We start from the raw sequence: 15701 nt of genomic DNA on the forward strand, positions 1-15701 counted from the left end.
GCCAAAATTTCAACGAATTTTTTTTCCTGGCAATAGTTGGCCGTAAATAATATTAGAGCATATTATTGTTTTCGTTGAAATTCTAACAATAGTTAGCCAGAAAATTGGACAACAGAACTATAAATTACATAATGATTCACATAATTTGAAAATACTAATAGTCAAGAACCAAATGTAATACAAATTACATAGCTATGCATCTAATTTGAAAATATTAATAGTCAAGTACCAAATTTGATAGATCATACATGTGCAATAGTCTTAAAAAATTTTCTTAAACAAATAATCAAACATTGAAAATAGTCATTATAGTCTAACGTTAAAAATGCCATATCCAACGATATTTCTTCAATCAAGTTCAGTACTCAATAAGAAAAACTCCATAAAATGTTATTAGGTCACTTTAACATGGCTCGAGAAGTTTGATGTGGGGGGCAAGATCAAAGAGATTAGGGTTTGAAGAAAGCTAAGGATTCACCTACAGCACCAAATAATGTGTGCTACTCTTCAAAGATTCACAAATAGAAAGTATGTATTTACATCCATACAGGCAGGCATATATGAATGTCGAAATGGAAGGTATCTACCTCTATTTCGTGCAGTTGCTCTGTACTGCTTGCACAAAACTTAGAAAACAAGATAATATATAAGATGCTGCCTTATTGCTTGATGCCAAAAAAAGTTCATCAATATCTAAAGCTCAGCTATTTTATTTCACTTAATCACTTTAACCCCTTTGCTATGGGCAAAAATTTCCAGATTTACAATCCCATCAATATATATTCACTTCTTCGTCTGAAGATGAATGCTGCTGTTGCACATGCAATGTCCATGTACAGGTTGATATCATCTGGCTGCATGAACAAGAATAATTCAGCGAAGAATGAAGATAGAAATCTCTGGAATTAGGTTTCCTTTGTGTATGTGTAGTGTGTGCGTGTATCTTTTTAAGGCCAGATCTCATGAAAGTATAGCTCAGGAGTTAGAGTGCACAACTTTTTAGCATTTCAAGCTACCTTTGAAGACATAATCAAAAGATTGGCTTTATCAAGCGTGGATAGTCTGAACTCTGAAAAATCAATGCCTTGGACGTTGCTTCGGCCAAGGACTGTGCTGCTTCTGCCTCCGCTTCTGCTTCCTCAGCTTCCCTTGCTGCCTGCTCAGCATCGGCAATAGCAGCTTCTGCTTCTGCAACAGCTTGTGCTGCAGCTGCCGCAGCCTCTTGTGCAGTCATGTTCTTCATCTTCTCTAGCTCAGCGTCAATCTGTGCTTTAGTCAATATTCTCGTTGCATTCTTTTCTGGCTTCAGATAATGCATCTGCTTTCCCCCCAGAGGGAATGTAGAGGGCTCCACCTTCACATTAATTGACAATTGCACTCGACTAGGTGGAATCCTGTACTGATGCTTCACCTAGCAAAAGCAAGATAGTTATCAAGATCCAATATTGAAAAACCTAATAACTCTGTTTTGCACAGTTAGTCCTAATGCCTCTTATCTAAGCAAAGAATACTAAAAAGTTCAGAGCACCACTTTTGCCATTGCACTTTGATATGAGCCATGCCAATTTTCAACTCAGCAATCATCCATTCTAACCATCTATAGGGAAATCTAAAAGTAGAGGATCCTAAGCAGTTGACTTAAGTGCTACAATGACACAACCTAATTATAATCAAAATAGAGGCCGTCAACATAAGTAATATCTTACTGCTGGCATGATGAATTATCTCCCTTGATTAATATATTTAAGATTGTTTACCTTTACAAGTCTTCCATTTTCTGTCAACACTTTCAAATTTGCTGCCAACAGCCTTTCCAAGTTTGGAGGTGCTGCATAATGCTCCTACAAGTAATAATTCAACAATAACATTTCAAGGTAAACAATATGCCAAAAAGGCACATGTAAGGGAAGAAATAGAGTAAAATGGAAAATAAGTTCCTTCCAGCTAGAAATTTTATCTGTCTCCATCTATTCACAAAAGATTCATCCAACAAAATTCCTTAATAAAATGTATTTGTTCCAAAAGACATGTGAAATATCAACATATTGAAATAAAGTGCTGATTAAAAAAAATCAACTATATGAAAAAAGTTATCTGTTTGAATGAATGAAAATTATGAAAAGAAAGAGCAACTGCAAAGATATATTGACAAGCATTGTGCGGCAATATTAGTTTCAACATCAGCAGTTGCTCAAAAGATACCTCAATGTACAGAGAAATTGAACTCCGACTAGACCCACGTGGTTCCTTTAGTTTGACTATGGCCTCCAGTATCAGATCATCCAAGCTACATTAAAAAGTTTAAATATTACCATTTCACAAGATTTCAAGAAAAAAGTGATATCTATTTTCATTCCTGAACATCTTCACTAAGATTTGTATATGAACTGTCTGTAACAATGAATACTGAACAGGAAGTACACAAACCTTGATATTGGTTTCTTAGGATGAACAGCCTGCAGTGTTTCACAAGTGGATACAAGGGGCTTAGCATCAATGACTTCCATATCATTCTCAACCACAGGTATTAGAGCCATAGAATTATCTTCATGCTTGGGTGTGGACTGAGTACCTTTATAAACAATCTTACCCCGCTGCCGAGACCCCCAACCATTTGCCATGACATGAAGATTTCTCCATTTATCCTGCCAAGATCACAAAAGTGCCCATGAAAAGATTTTAAATTAAACCATTTAGGTTCAAAATGCCCACTTATACCATGAATAGGGAATTTTGAATCTAGTATCCAACACTCCTGCATTATATAGAGCTTAGGGAGGAACATGCATATAACGCTACTTTTGATAGGTTTAGGAGTTGAGCGCATGATTAAGTGGCCAGCAGGTAAGCACTTGGTCACTACACCAAGTCAAGCCTTCTATAAGATCAATAAAAGAAACAGGGCAAAAGGCTGCATGCTTAATACCTTAAGGTCCACATTAGAGCGAGTGCACAAAACAGCAGCAAACTCAGGATCTTTGAGTATGGTGCTCCATTTGCCTACTCCATACTTGCTCACACCAGCTTTAAGGGCAGCTTCTTCTTCAGATGTCCATTTCTGCTTTGGGGCACCCATTGATATGTAGATACCCTTCTAAAAATAATAAATATATTCTACTTAAAAACACCTTCCACAATAAACCAGAATCCAACATTATGCTCACCTACTTGGGGGGAAAAATAGTTATCACTTTAACTGTAAGATCCTCTCATGCTAAAAGACCACACCATTTTAACAGTCCAAAAACCAAGTATGAAGATAGATTCTATACAAAGATGGAACTAATGAATCACTCATTCACTCCCAACAACTCCTGCACTAATCATCTAATCATTAGTACTGCCCAACATAATTTACTTTTTGTTAACATAGGATTGGCACTTGAAGATAAAGCATCCATATCAAAAGAGTATTGACTGTGTTAACTGCTACCCGCAATTCCGTTAAAAACCTGCAGACTAGATGAATCTCTACACTGTCACACTGCCAAATATTGGTACCATGAGACAGCATTGACAATATTTCTACAATAATTCTGTTCATTCAATCAAAAGGGGGAATTGCAGGAGCTTGAGGAAAATTTGCACAATTCAGGGAATTTAAGCACTAAAAAGTAGTCCTCCACAGTTTCTCTCTTTTATGTGATTTTTTGGGTCCAATTAACGTTCACTTCTTTCAGCATCTTCTAGTCACGGGCTTCAAAAATCAAAATCAATCTCATGAAGAATTCAAGCATTGAACAGGGTTTCAAGTTGTTTAATTTGTAAATAGGCAATAATATTCAGAAATCGAGTAATTTAGCAATGCATGAAGAGCCACTGAACAAGTACTCACACTAGTATAAAAGAATAGAACAATGAATGGAATCGATATTGAATTTCAAGCTAAAAGTAGCTGAATTTGCACACAGATGATTTCTGCAAATTACTATACCAGAAAAAGGGTGGCGCAGAATACGTAAACGAACGGTTGAGTTTAGCACATAACGCTTTTGAAGGAAGAGCAAGTAAGAACACGATGAACGATTGAAACCCTAGAAACGATCACGAAGATGAAATTCTGAAACGGTTCTCCCTTTTAGGTTCTGGGCTCCAGAGTCCATAGTATCAGTGAATCCTTTTTTCCTCATTTGGGGTAAGTGGAACGGCCAGAGGACAGTATCGTAAATATTGCTTCAGAAATTTATGGAAATATATTTCGTGGATTCGTGGCTTTAATTAAAAATTAAAAAAAAAAAAAAAAAACCCATACCTTTTACCTCCGAAATTTCACTTTTAAATTTTAATCTTTGTAAATTAAAATACACAAATTTAACTCCTTTTCTAATCAATGTATTAGCATTATAGATATTTTTGACTTTTTCTTGTGTCATATATAAAGAGATTAGCTTGTAATGGTGAGCATGACCCTATTTTACTTATGAAGCCTCCCAGCCATGATCTCATTGAGTCCCTCGCAATGCCCCACAGCTTGCAGTTGTTTGTAGCGAGATTTATAGCCCTGTTAAAATTGATCTTGACTACGTCCTCTTCTGGTTTCTCCCAATTATACATACCCCAAGTTCCACCAGTAGATGTACCTTGATGGGTTTTCGATCTGGCAAATGCTGCATTAACCTCTTTGACTTGCGTGTGAAGCCACTGAATCTTCGACTGAAGTGGTTGGATTGAGTTGCTGAATACTAGCTCATTTCTCCATTTCCAAATCCACCACAGTGTGCATAATATACTCAGAGCTTGCCAACACGAGATAAGATCATTGACTGATGAGCTTAATACCCAGAGAATCAAATAAAGCTGCAGAGCGTATGGCGAAGACATTTACAGAGTTTCCCAAAGGGATGCACGTTAAAACTAACCCTCCAGATGAACTAGTTCCCTTGCTTGAAAGTGATAAAGAAGGTTATCCTTCATGGCGTTTTATGTACAACATTAGTAGGCTGTATATACATTACGGGTTCCCCCCTTCCAAGTTTTCGACCTCCCATAGGCTAACTAAGATGGTAGGCTTTCAACCTGGTTCTCACTCGTGAGACATCACCGCTGATTGTATCCATGATTTACTTCCTATTTCAATTTAATACAATTGTTAGTTTTTTGGCTTTCGAAAAAATTTTAAACAATTTTTATTATTCATAATGTTACATTTTTAATCCCTAATATTATATAATTGTAAAATTTTATTAGCATATAAAGTTATTTTTTATTATTTATAACCAATATTTACTATTAAAAATGACATTCACATAGAGATAATAAAACTTTAATAATAAATATTGATTCTATATACCAAAAAATAGCATCAGTAATGAATTTTGATAATATATAATATTAATATTTGAAAGTGCAATATAATAAATAATCAATAAATTAAATCTCTTAAAATCAATTAATATGAACTAACTTTTTAAAATAAAATAATTTTATGTCAAAAGTGTTGTTTTCTTAAATTTCTCAAAAAAGGTTGGTGCACGTAAGCACGCTCTTTAATTAAATTTTCAATGACTAATTTACCCTTCCAGAATGTATGATTCCCGTCTCTATTTTGTCGTCGTCGGAGAAAAAAGAGAGATTGATTAATTTCTGCTTAGCGACTGTTCTCGCGTCAGCGAAAAATGGCGAGTAGCACTCTGCAACGATTAGCTAGGCGTTCGCACCAGGCTTATGGATTCTCGGTGACGTCGCTATCGAGAGCATTCTCTGCTTCTTCCTCGGACGCGTTGGTGGAGATCCAGCGCGGAGAGGTCGGTATGGTTTCCGGTATTCCCCAAGAGCATCTCCGCAGGAAGGTATGCAGCTTCGATCTCCTTTTTATGCGATGCTTCTTGTTTCTGTTCGATTTTGATTTGTGAGCTGGATATCTAGCTGCAATTAGGTTTTCTGATGTCTTTAAAATCGCATCGTTATTTGTTATAATTAAAAATTCGCGTCTTTTTTGATTCTAATGTAGAACATATTAATCAGTAATTCGATTTAGCCTCGAATTTTGGTATCTTGTTTGATAAATTCTATACTTTGGAACTAAACCTGTTTCATCAGCTCTATAGCCAGTTCTATGCTGTCCTTGGCTAAAGGATTAAGAATTATAGTGCTTCATGTGTCGCATTTTGTGTGCTCTTTTCATGCTCTATTTCTCCTCAGGGAATAGGCTGTTTGTAATCTTTTGCGATGAACAATCATAAAATAGCCTACTCTTAATTTTTTCTCAGTTTTGGTGACATACTGTTGTATACCATACTATCTTGGAAGTTGCTTTTAGTAGTTATTTCCATGGGAAACAACCGTTCAAAACATCAAATGCTAGAGTAATATTCAACATATATGGCTGTTTGCATGATTATGGGTAGTATGGCTTTTTATTTTATCAATGATATGTTGCAGGTTCTTATTTACTCACCTGCTCGTACAGCTAGTCAGCAAGGATCTGGAAAAGTTGGAAGATGGAAAATAAATTTTTTGTCAACACAGAAGTAATGCCTTGTTTTCTTCTTTCTGTACTTCTTTACTAGTATTGTCCTATTTTAGTTGTTGATTATGGCCTATGGCAGCATCAATTTTTGGCTTCTGAATGTCTATAAAAACTGCTTTCTATGTGTAGATGGGAAAATCCACTGATGGGCTGGACATCCACAGGGGACCCATATGCGAATGTTGGTGATGCTGCACTTACTTTTGACAGTGAAGAAGCTGCAAAATCATTTGCTGAAAGACATGGCTGGGAGTATACGGTACTAAATGTGGTTTCTTTATACCTCAGTAGTTCTGTATTTCTGCTTGTCTCTTTTTATTGATCATTTTGTGTGCTTCTTACAATCCTCACACAATTATAAACTAGTGAGAAATCATAAGCCATGATAAATGCTAATATAGTCTTTACTTCTCCATCCATACCTTCAAGTCATAGCCTCCATGCCCATTTAAACTCCTCCAAGTATAATATTCTCACTCAATAGGTATTTCCTGAACAAACTCATAAAAATCATCACTAGGCAGTCTTTTTTTTGAGTACTACTGACTCTATTACAATGTAGTATCTTTTCTGTTCATAACTACTTTCTCAGCCTACTGAAGCAGAAAGAGTCAACATCGCCTCCAGTGAGGCTCGAACCCACCCCCGTCCATATGGGGGTGCAACCGGGTGCCACTAGACCACAAGGTCATTGGCTCACAAGGCAGTCTTAATTTCATAGCAATTCAACTTGATATCAACTCAAAACTGTCTAAGACCTCATCAAAGTCCAAACTCATAATAATCATCACAGACCTCATAACTAACTTGATAGCTGCCATCCTATCTCCAATCCTCTTAACATCCCTGGCTTTGTCCTTTAGTGACTTGATTTGCCTTCTGCCACACTCCATAATTGAACTCCACCCGGACTAGCTTCTATGCCTGCAAGCATCCATTGCGTGAGAACCCTTGTTCTTGTTTGTTGGACCTAAAGACCTCATTGCACACAACTGTCCGTAGTGTAGGAACCTCCGCCAACTTTTCATTTTGCTTGAATGTTGATAAGATTCTATGCACACAAAATTAGTATGAGTTGCTTATCAGTTTCACCATTTTCCCTTCTCTTTTTACTCTTTCTGAATGAGATCCTCCTTTTGGCCATGTTGGTACTTGATAGCATTAGTTATGTATTTGATGTTAACAAACTCTTTTCTTGATCTGTTGAGTAAAGAATTTGCTGTTTTGATAGTAATTCTGTTTCTGTATCTTCTGACCTACAGGTGAAGAAGCCTCACACACCATTGTTAAAGGTTTGAAAGTGTCTCCTGTCAATGTTCATGCATTTTGTAGAAAAATTTTCATATGGTGATTCCTCTAATAATTCATTTTATATTTTGTTTTCTGCAGATCAAATCCTATGCTGACAATTTCAAGTGGAAGGGCCCTCCTAAAACAGAAGGATGAACTATTTCTATTCTTCCTCTCTTGAGGTTCTAACCCTTTGGGTCCATAAACTACTACAGACATTGGATACTGTTTGTTTACCTTTTGAAGTCTCAATGCATTATCCTCAGGACTCAACCCAAGATTCTGTTAATAAATCGAACGAGTCTTTTGAATATATTCCTTTGGGATTTATGTATCAATCCGCAGAAGATTTTGCTATTGGTTGAACACATCAACATAATGTTTTAAAGGGGAGTTTGTCAACTCTTTTTGTGCCCTTTAGACTGTGATTACTTTTCTCTGTTTTTCTTTCTTCAATTTTTCAATTCAAATGAGAAACTTTCTGACTAATAAACACATTCTTAAATTCTGCAATATCTATTATTGGTTAATTATTCTGAATTGTATATGTTTCTAAAACCTTTGATTTACAGACAAGTCTATAGTTGCTACCCAATGCATTTTGGGCAAAGCTTGCTTAATAACTCTAACCAATAAAGGACTATAGGGGTAAACTAACTACAGTTACTTATAGCTGATTAACTCACTCAAATCAAGAAAGTTAATTTTTACAAAAAGTTAAATCTATAACTTGTAATTAACAAATCAAGTGTCAACTTGGTTGAGCATTGCCTACCTAGACCTATGTGAATCTGTTCAGGACAAAATCAAAGGGATAATAAACCAATAGCAGTTAATTAGGACACAAAATATCACAATTGTTTCATATCCAAACATATTATTTGGCATGTCATGAATTTTTATGACATGCCCAACCTCTGCATTTTGGCGTCTTGTGTTCTATCTCCTTGCACACTACCTCTTCTTAATTCAGCTTCTCAGTTACAGAGACACTGCTACAAGCTTTAGCTACACAGTACAGCCAATTATGTGGGCATAACAATCCTCTCTTTTGCTCTTACGCAATAACACTACCAAAGCGAATACCGCTCCTATCAGGTTGCAGCTTCTTCATGTAATATTTTGATCCACGTGAAAGGTTGATTTTTTTCCTTCTCTCCACTGGTATCTGATCAATGGAACATTCTGAAAAGCCACGCCTTATAAACCTGTCAAAGAGACAAGTACATTAGCAAATAAACGTCTCGTTGGTGCAAGTTGTCGATTCTAAATATGCCATGGTTATGTGCTTGTTTAACCCAATGGTGCATTGGTGATTATCTACTTCAAACAAAAACCAAAAGTTAGGTTGAACGGTAACAGGAGAAAAAACCTTTAGAAGCTAGATAAAAGACTAAAAACCTCCGTTTTTCTTTTTTTCAAGAAGCTCTAGTTGAGCGAAACAAACACTAAAAAGGGAAAAAGAAGAAATATGTGAACATGTTGCAACTACAATGACCCTACGGTTGAACTTGCTATATTTTATTGTGTTTAGATGGTGGGTAGTACATTAGGGAAAAGAAAATGGGATAAGATGAGAGGGAGAAAAAAAATGGAGATAAAGGAAAAACAAGAAGAAAATTTGTGTTTTGATAAGAAAAAAGTAAAGGAGAGGACTGAAAAATTGGGGTGGTGCATGTGTTGGGAAATAGAAAAGCTAGGTTCAATGTATAGTGTTGAGAAAGGGGAGCACATTTCTACAATTTTTGTTAGGAGAGAGGGTTTTTTTCTCCCCTCATTTACAAAATACTGAAAAGGAGAATAAAATATTCTGTTGCAATTTCTTTCCTTTACATTTGCATTCCTCCCATTTTCCACACATCCAAACATAGCATTAGTGTTAGGTGATCTATGGTCCCACTAATTCTCTAATACAGATGAATGGATTTGCTGCCAGGTTGTTAGTTTTCAAAGAAGACAGTAATTTGTATGTGAGATGCTATTAGACAGAGGTGTTGGAAACCATACCAATCTGCTGTTCGAGTTGTAAGGAGAAAAAGCTTTTGAATCCCATGAGAAGATGCCTTCTTTTCAATGTAATCTGCATATATTCAATATATAAAGCCAGCGGTTACAGTCTACACAGTCGCAATCCATCATTATCATCTCTCTAACATTGACTTATTGAGTAAGAAGATATCTTGAGTAACATTATTGGTGAAATTTGTCAAGAAGGATGCCAGTAATTTGTTTTGAAGTTGGAATTACAAGAAGGCCCTTCACTGAATGACTAATTGACCACAATAGTTGAACCATGGTTCACATGCATCCAGTACTTTGAGGCTTGAAGGGTTTTGACATGAAAGAACTACAGAGTATCTTTTATACATACCAAGTAATTTGTCTCCTTGTCCTTGACCTCGACAATCAGGAGAAACAGCAATAGAAGCAACCTCTCCACATTTTTCTTTGAAGTATGGAAAGAGAGCAGCACAAGCTATAATTTGACCCTCTCTTTCCACAACAATGAATGAATCCAAGGCCTCAAGAAGCTGGAATTAAATAACACAAATAAAAACACTTTTTTAAAGGGATTATAAGAGAAGAAATTAACCAAATGAACAAAACTTAAATGACAACTAAACGAAGTACCAGTAGCAAGCACCTAAGAATTACCTCTTCCTCAGTCCTCCTGATCAATGTTCCAAACTCTTCTAAAGGTTGCAATATTTGTTTTATTCCAGGAATATCGGTTGCCCTTGCCATTCGTGTTCCTTCATAAAGGTCACTAACAAAAACATCCATAGCTTAAAATTAGCTGGACAAAATATACAAATGATCTCAAAAGCACACCTTACTTATGCTCTAAAGTATGAAGTACTAATGTGAACATCAATCTGGCTATAGATAATATTTTATTTAAATTCTCATGAATTTCAGTAACCAAATATGCATATAGATATAGAAAGACCGGTTGCTGTCTGCTAAATTTGGGAATTCAAATATGAAAACTAAGGAACAACATAGAAGCATTTCAGCACATGATTTCATCAAATGGCTCCATACCTAGCCACCATCGTACCAACTCCATCTCTTTGGAACAACTCCTTCAATAAAACACCACCAATGGTGCCATCTAATAGATGAACTCTTTGAACACCTCCCTAAAGAAAAATCAAGATAACAAGATCATAAAGGTTTTAACCTGGTAGCATTCATTCTAACAACTAAGGTCACAATGCACTCACTATGGATAGGCAAACACATTTAACATGGTAAGTTTTAATGCAACATATTTTGGTCAAAGAAAATATGTCACAACTAAGCAATTGCAAGAATATTAAAACTAGTAGGAAAATTTTTGTTATGAATTTGCAAATTTTGGTGTTCTTTTGGACCCTGAGGGTGGGAGAAGGAAAGTAGTGGCTCACTCTGCAAACAAAAGCTGCAGCAGCTAACTCTGAAAGGTAACCATATAGTCGACTTAGCCTCTCTTGTCCTCCAATAGCAAAACCTTGTTCACCAGACCAAAGTCCATTCCCATTGTCAAAGCCAACACCATTTTGGAATGTGGCATTATATCTATGGCTAAATCCATTCCCATTTTGAGAAAGCACTGATCCATTTGAAGCTTTATAGCCTAAAGAAGATAGTTCTTCATGACTGACAGCTTTCACGTAAGTTGCCGCCGTTTCACTTTGTTCAGCTCTTTTACGAACCAGCATGTCAGCATCCTGAAGAGTTAAGAAACGAATTAGACGCCCAGATTCATCTAAAATTGGGCCGTCGATAATGCAAATTAGTTTCTCTGCACCAAGGGCCACGGCACAGGCTGTAGCAACTTCATATGTGCTGCAATGTAGTATACAAAACAGCATTAGATCATGCAAATAAATACCATATAGTAACTAGCCAAGATGAAAAAATTATAGTTTTTGTTGCTAAATTATCACACATTTACTGTATGTGTGTGTGTATATACACACACACACACACACTTTGCATCAAATTTGTATCAGAGAATGCATGCTGCAAATACAAACTCACTTTGAAACTTGTCAAGTCTCACAAAAGATCAAAACATGGTTAAGAAAATAAAAGGAGTCTGTGTACCCACAAACAACTTGCTATAGCTGTGATAACCATGTTGTGGAATGTGGATTGACCTTTGAGATTCATTCTACTTGGTTCTTTCTTTGCTTAAAGAAATATTAATCATGTTTCATGGCCTCAAAAAGCAATACTAAAGCTGGTAGTTAATGCTACTAACTGAATTATTTGTAACAGCCAGTACTTATCTGGCTTCAGGCATCAGTTGTTGACACTAACTGAAGTAAAACTGAAGCAGACAAGTTCATGCAAAGTGACAACAAAGATACCTATTAAAAGCCTATAGCCATATAGCATACTTGCAATTTAATACTTGTCCAGAACTCGAATAACCAAGATTGCTAATTAACACAATGCAGTCTTGATCAAGCCTCTCACGTATTCGAGAGACATCAATCTTCTTCACTTCACCAGTAGACCCATAATCAATTCCCTCAACAACTCCCCTTCTCTGCCAAAAAGCATAATAAAAGACATGAGTTAACTATCATAGAGTATATTGAAAAGGGCATAAAGTTGAAAATTATTAGTTGATTTGATGAAGTAATTAATGGTATAAAGCTAAGAAACACACAAAAATGCACTGAAATGCATGAACTGAATATGAAGTTCACACCTTAGCTGCTAGAAAATTGCCGCTGGTGACACTGACACCATCATACCAGCGACTATTGTCTCCATGTCGACGGACACCACTCAAGGAAGGTCCAGGTGATAACTTTGCCTCTAACAGTATACGAATTCTGCCAGCAGCATCCATTGCTGCCTCGAGGGAATCAGCGTCTGTCATTCTGTAGCGACCTACATACTTTGGTTCACTTCCTGCTAGGAAATTCAAAAACTCCTGAGAATTCTAATTTAAAATGAGGAACAAGACTAAACTGGCACTACATAATGTTTGCAAGAATTGCAATTCTGCTAGCTCCTTAGAGTCCATAAAACCTGAAGTGACATCACAAAAAGGTTTCCACAATAACACTTAAAATAATCTACCTTTAAGGGAATCTCCCACCCCTCTGCCCCACCAAGAAAAATCACAAGGTAAGCATCAGGTCAAGTAAATAATGTTGCCCTTGTGGACAGTAATTTAAGAGAAGCAAATAAAAATTTTCATGTTTCCAAGATCAGGACACTGATAGCTGGAGATTAGATATGTTAGAAAAACATGAGAGGATAGATGAAGAAAGTGAAAAGATAATGAACTCACCACGCTCAGACAAAAGGCTATCAATCTGCACATGGGTCCCTGGCACAAGAACGAATTTGATTCCCAAGCCATGAAGGAGAGAAATATCCTGCGTAAACATCCATCTTAATTTGGTAAGGACAAGTTAAAATCAGTTCAAAAGCAGAGAAGATTGACATACATACTAGCAAAAATCATACATGTCATTGCCGAACAACTGAAACTAACTCAAACAAACACTGTATACTCAAATTATGTAAGCAATACACATGAAGAGTATGTGTAGAAATGAAAAGAGAACAGAGAAACGTGCCATGAGAAGAGCATCCAAATGAGGACTATCAACAATCTCAGCAGAAATGAGCACAACAAAAGTGCTGCCTCGGTGTGCACGAAAATAAGGCCAAGCTTCTCGGAAAAACCTAATAAAAAGCTCATCCTTCAGGGCACTGCTGGCTTCAATACTCTCACCTGCCGTCTCCCCGAATGCATCGCACTGAGCCGATACATCTTTCGACCTATACCTACTCGAAGACGAAGGATTTGGTGAACGAAATTCGACTTGTAGCCGTCGCAAATCAAAATAGCTTCGAAATCGAGGAGTCCAAATAGTTGTACTTGTGTGGGAGAAAGTCCGCCGATTCCGGCATAGTGCAGGAAAGCATGGACTTTGAGACGTAGTGGCCATGGAAATTGGTGTTCCAGAAAGCACGAGAAAGTATAGAGGCTCTTCTACTTCTAGGTTATAGCCTTTTGCCGGCTGCGGAAGAAGAAAGAAAACGAAACAACTGGCGTCGGCGGCGAGGAATGCGGTCAGAGATAAACGCTGGCGGCTATTCCGTCAAAAGCAGTTCGTTTTTGTTTGGTAGAAATTTTCAAATAAATACTTATATACTCCCTGCACCCTACTCCTCCCACTCATATTATGCGGTGTCTGATGGAATGGATTCGAGCCTCAGTACAGAACTATTGACTTTTTGTGCTTTAGTAAATTGAGAAAGTAGTTATAAACAGATACTATATTGTAACAGAGTCAATAAAACTAAAGAAAAAAATCTGTTAGTACTCTATCTCTATTATAATTAATATCTTTTCATAATAAACTCATGTCACAATTTAATAATAACTGCATGTTCATAATTTCATATTCACAATTTCATAATTTTATGTTTACAATTTCTTAAATTCATGTTCACAATTTCATAACTCTATATTTACCGTATTATAATTTTATGTTTACAATTTCTTGAGTCTACCTGATAAAGTGAATTCATATCCATAGCATAATTTACCCCTAATAAGACAGTTCAAGTGATAAGTGAGTTCTGTTCATGATTATTTTTTAACCTCCAAGTCAATATTATTCCTATCGAGACTCTAATTCATGATAGGTAAAAAGGATACCACCCCAATTATGCTATTTGGTGTCATAATGTGAGAAGGGGTCCCATCTCTTAAAATATCTCATTTCTAAAAATTTTAAAAAATAAAAAAATTGCAACCATATAACCAAAAAATATATAAGAATAAAAGAAATTAATATTGTTTGGACTTTACGTTGAAAAAGTAATGGAGGAAAAATGCGGAATACCTCGAGTATGGAAGACAAGTGTGGACTATCGACGATCTCGGCAGAGAGAACAACCACAAATGTACTGCCTCTGTGCGCCGCGAAGTACGGCTCCGCCTCTCTCATCACCCTCACGAACTGATCATCGCCGCCGTCGACGCCTCTCTTCTCCGGCGACGGCGACGGCGACGAACAGCCCACGCCGCCACAGCACCTCAGTTTCAACGGAGACCCCGCCGCCGCACATGTTTTCCTCCACACCAAAGAGCTCCCCAGCCGCAACACCAGGTGCTCTTCTCGCCGCACGGAAAACAAACAGCTTTGTTTCGCCGCAGCCGCCATACACTGTCGCAGCACAATAAGAGAAATTGAGAATGGTCCTCAGAGACGCGGCGATGCGTAGGCGTTTACGTCCTCAGACACAACCAAATAGCTAGAAACATATGTAAATGTAAGAGAAAGACAAATGGTAGGGTGAATCTCCATAACTACGTGTTATTTATTTGTGCATCGCAGGTGGCTTCTCGGGCAGGCAATATATAATATGGATATAGGGACGGTAGTCTTGGGAAATTCAGAATCGGTCGAGGTGCGAATGGACACAAAGTGAAACACAGACTACACGAGATCACTGTGGATATGAATAAATTTATTGATATGCTAATAATGCCATATCATTGTCGGACGAAATTGACTAAAAACGACATCAACTCACCCAAATTTGTATACAAAAAATTCGACTCATAGCACAGTTGATCACAGTAATAAAATTTGATAACAAAGATCAGTGATGAAGTCTTACAAATGGTAGTGTGGGAATAACATCTCAAAATGATGGAACATCTTGTACACAATAAGTAAAGATCTAGACTCTGTGTTTAGCTGAGTTATCATGATTTATATCCTCTTAAATGCTCTGTCTGGGCGCGGAGCCCTTGGGGTTGGGGATTAAATCTTTTGGGAAGAAAAAATGTTGGCCCGTTAAATCAAGAAAACGAAAGGCCAATAAATTATTCTTTTTTTTTTTTTTGAATACTAAGGCCAATAAATTATTTTTTTTTTTAAATACTATTGACCCTGCCAAAGACCTTGTGGTC

General features: G+C 36.8%; 3 protein-coding genes across 6 annotated transcripts; 1 reads left to right on the forward strand and 2 right to left on the reverse strand.

Moving 5' to 3' along the window:
• Window positions 1–455: 455 nt before the first annotated feature.
• LOC116019104 (telomere repeat-binding factor 1-like) lies at window positions 456–4138 on the reverse strand. Of its 3 annotated transcripts, none has more exons than XM_031259198.1 (7): window positions 3935–4138; window positions 2927–3091; window positions 2428–2645; window positions 2203–2287; window positions 1758–1841; window positions 1017–1411; window positions 456–854 (listed from the first exon to the last, which is right to left on the reverse strand). In XM_031259198.1, exons 2-6 carry the CDS (start codon window positions 3074–3076, stop codon window positions 1031–1033), a joined length of 918 nt encoding a protein of 305 aa, XP_031115058.1. In that variant the 5' UTR covers window positions 3077–3091; window positions 3935–4138; the 3' UTR covers window positions 456–854; window positions 1017–1030. The 3 variants fall into 3 exon arrangements, with proteins under 3 accessions (XP_031115058.1, XP_031115059.1, XP_031115057.1); XM_031259199.1 differs by having other exon boundaries at window positions 456–850; window positions 2927–3094; XM_031259197.1 differs by having other exon boundaries at window positions 2927–3094.
• Window positions 4139–5562: 1424 nt separating this feature from the next.
• Window positions 5563–8178, forward strand: LOC116020967 (NADH dehydrogenase [ubiquinone] iron-sulfur protein 4, mitochondrial-like). Its single transcript, XM_031261548.1, has 5 exons — window positions 5563–5789; window positions 6382–6470; window positions 6599–6728; window positions 7732–7761; window positions 7859–8178. Exons 1-5 carry the CDS (start codon window positions 5616–5618, stop codon window positions 7913–7915), a joined length of 480 nt encoding a protein of 159 aa, XP_031117408.1. The 5' UTR covers window positions 5563–5615; the 3' UTR covers window positions 7916–8178.
• Window positions 8179–8463: 285 nt separating this feature from the next.
• LOC116020966 (probable amino-acid acetyltransferase NAGS1, chloroplastic) lies at window positions 8464–15198 on the reverse strand. 2 transcript variants are annotated; one of them, XM_031261546.1, is made up of 11 exons: window positions 14626–15198; window positions 13348–13794; window positions 13056–13143; window positions 12465–12670; window positions 12148–12299; window positions 11170–11590; window positions 10805–10902; window positions 10415–10526; window positions 10131–10290; window positions 9767–9839; window positions 8464–8967 (listed from the first exon to the last, which is right to left on the reverse strand). In XM_031261546.1, the coding sequence occupies exons 1-11, from the start codon at window positions 14944–14946 to the stop codon at window positions 8817–8819; spliced, it is 2229 nt and encodes a 742-aa protein (XP_031117406.1). In that variant the 5' UTR covers window positions 14947–15198; the 3' UTR covers window positions 8464–8816. The 2 variants fall into 2 exon arrangements, with proteins under 2 accessions (XP_031117406.1, XP_031117407.1); XM_031261547.1 differs by lacking the exon at window positions 13348–13794 and having other exon boundaries at window positions 14626–15195.
• Between the last annotated feature and the right edge of the window lie 503 nt (window positions 15199–15701).

This window comes from Ipomoea triloba, chromosome 5, assembly GCF_003576645.1.
Source record: "Ipomoea triloba cultivar NCNSP0323 chromosome 5, ASM357664v1".
NCBI classification, from domain to species: domain Eukaryota; kingdom Viridiplantae; phylum Streptophyta; class Magnoliopsida; order Solanales; family Convolvulaceae; genus Ipomoea; species Ipomoea triloba.

Coding starts and splice junctions, on each gene's coding strand:
- LOC116019104 (XM_031259198.1), bottom strand. CDS start 3,076: ATGGGTGCCCCAAAGCAGAAATGGACATCTGAAGAAGAAGCTGCCCTT. Junction 2,288..2,427: donor CCTAAGAAACCAATATCAAG/GTTTGTGTACTT, acceptor TTTTTAATGTAG/CTTGGATGATCTGATACTGG. Junction 1,412..1,757: donor AAAATGGAAGACTTGTAAAG/GTAAACAATCTT, acceptor TGCTTTTGCTAG/GTGAAGCATCAGTACAGGAT.
- LOC116020967 (XM_031261548.1), top strand. CDS start 5,616: ATGGCGAGTAGCACTCTGCAACGATTAGCTAGGCGTTCGCACCAGGCT. Junction 5,790..6,381: donor AAGAGCATCTCCGCAGGAAG/GTATGCAGCTTC, acceptor GATATGTTGCAG/GTTCTTATTTACTCACCTGC. Junction 7,762..7,858: donor CTCACACACCATTGTTAAAG/GTTTGAAAGTGT, acceptor TGTTTTCTGCAG/ATCAAATCCTATGCTGACAA.
- LOC116020966 (XM_031261546.1), bottom strand. CDS start 14,946: ATGGCGGCTGCGGCGAAACAAAGCTGTTTGTTTTCCGTGCGGCGAGAA. Junction 13,795..14,625: donor ACTTGTCTTCCATACTCGAG/GTATTCCGCATT, acceptor CTTCTTCCGCAG/CCGGCAAAAGGCTATAACCT. Junction 13,144..13,347: donor ATTTGGATGCTCTTCTCATG/GCACGTTTCTCT, acceptor ATGTTTACGCAG/GATATTTCTCTCCTTCATGG.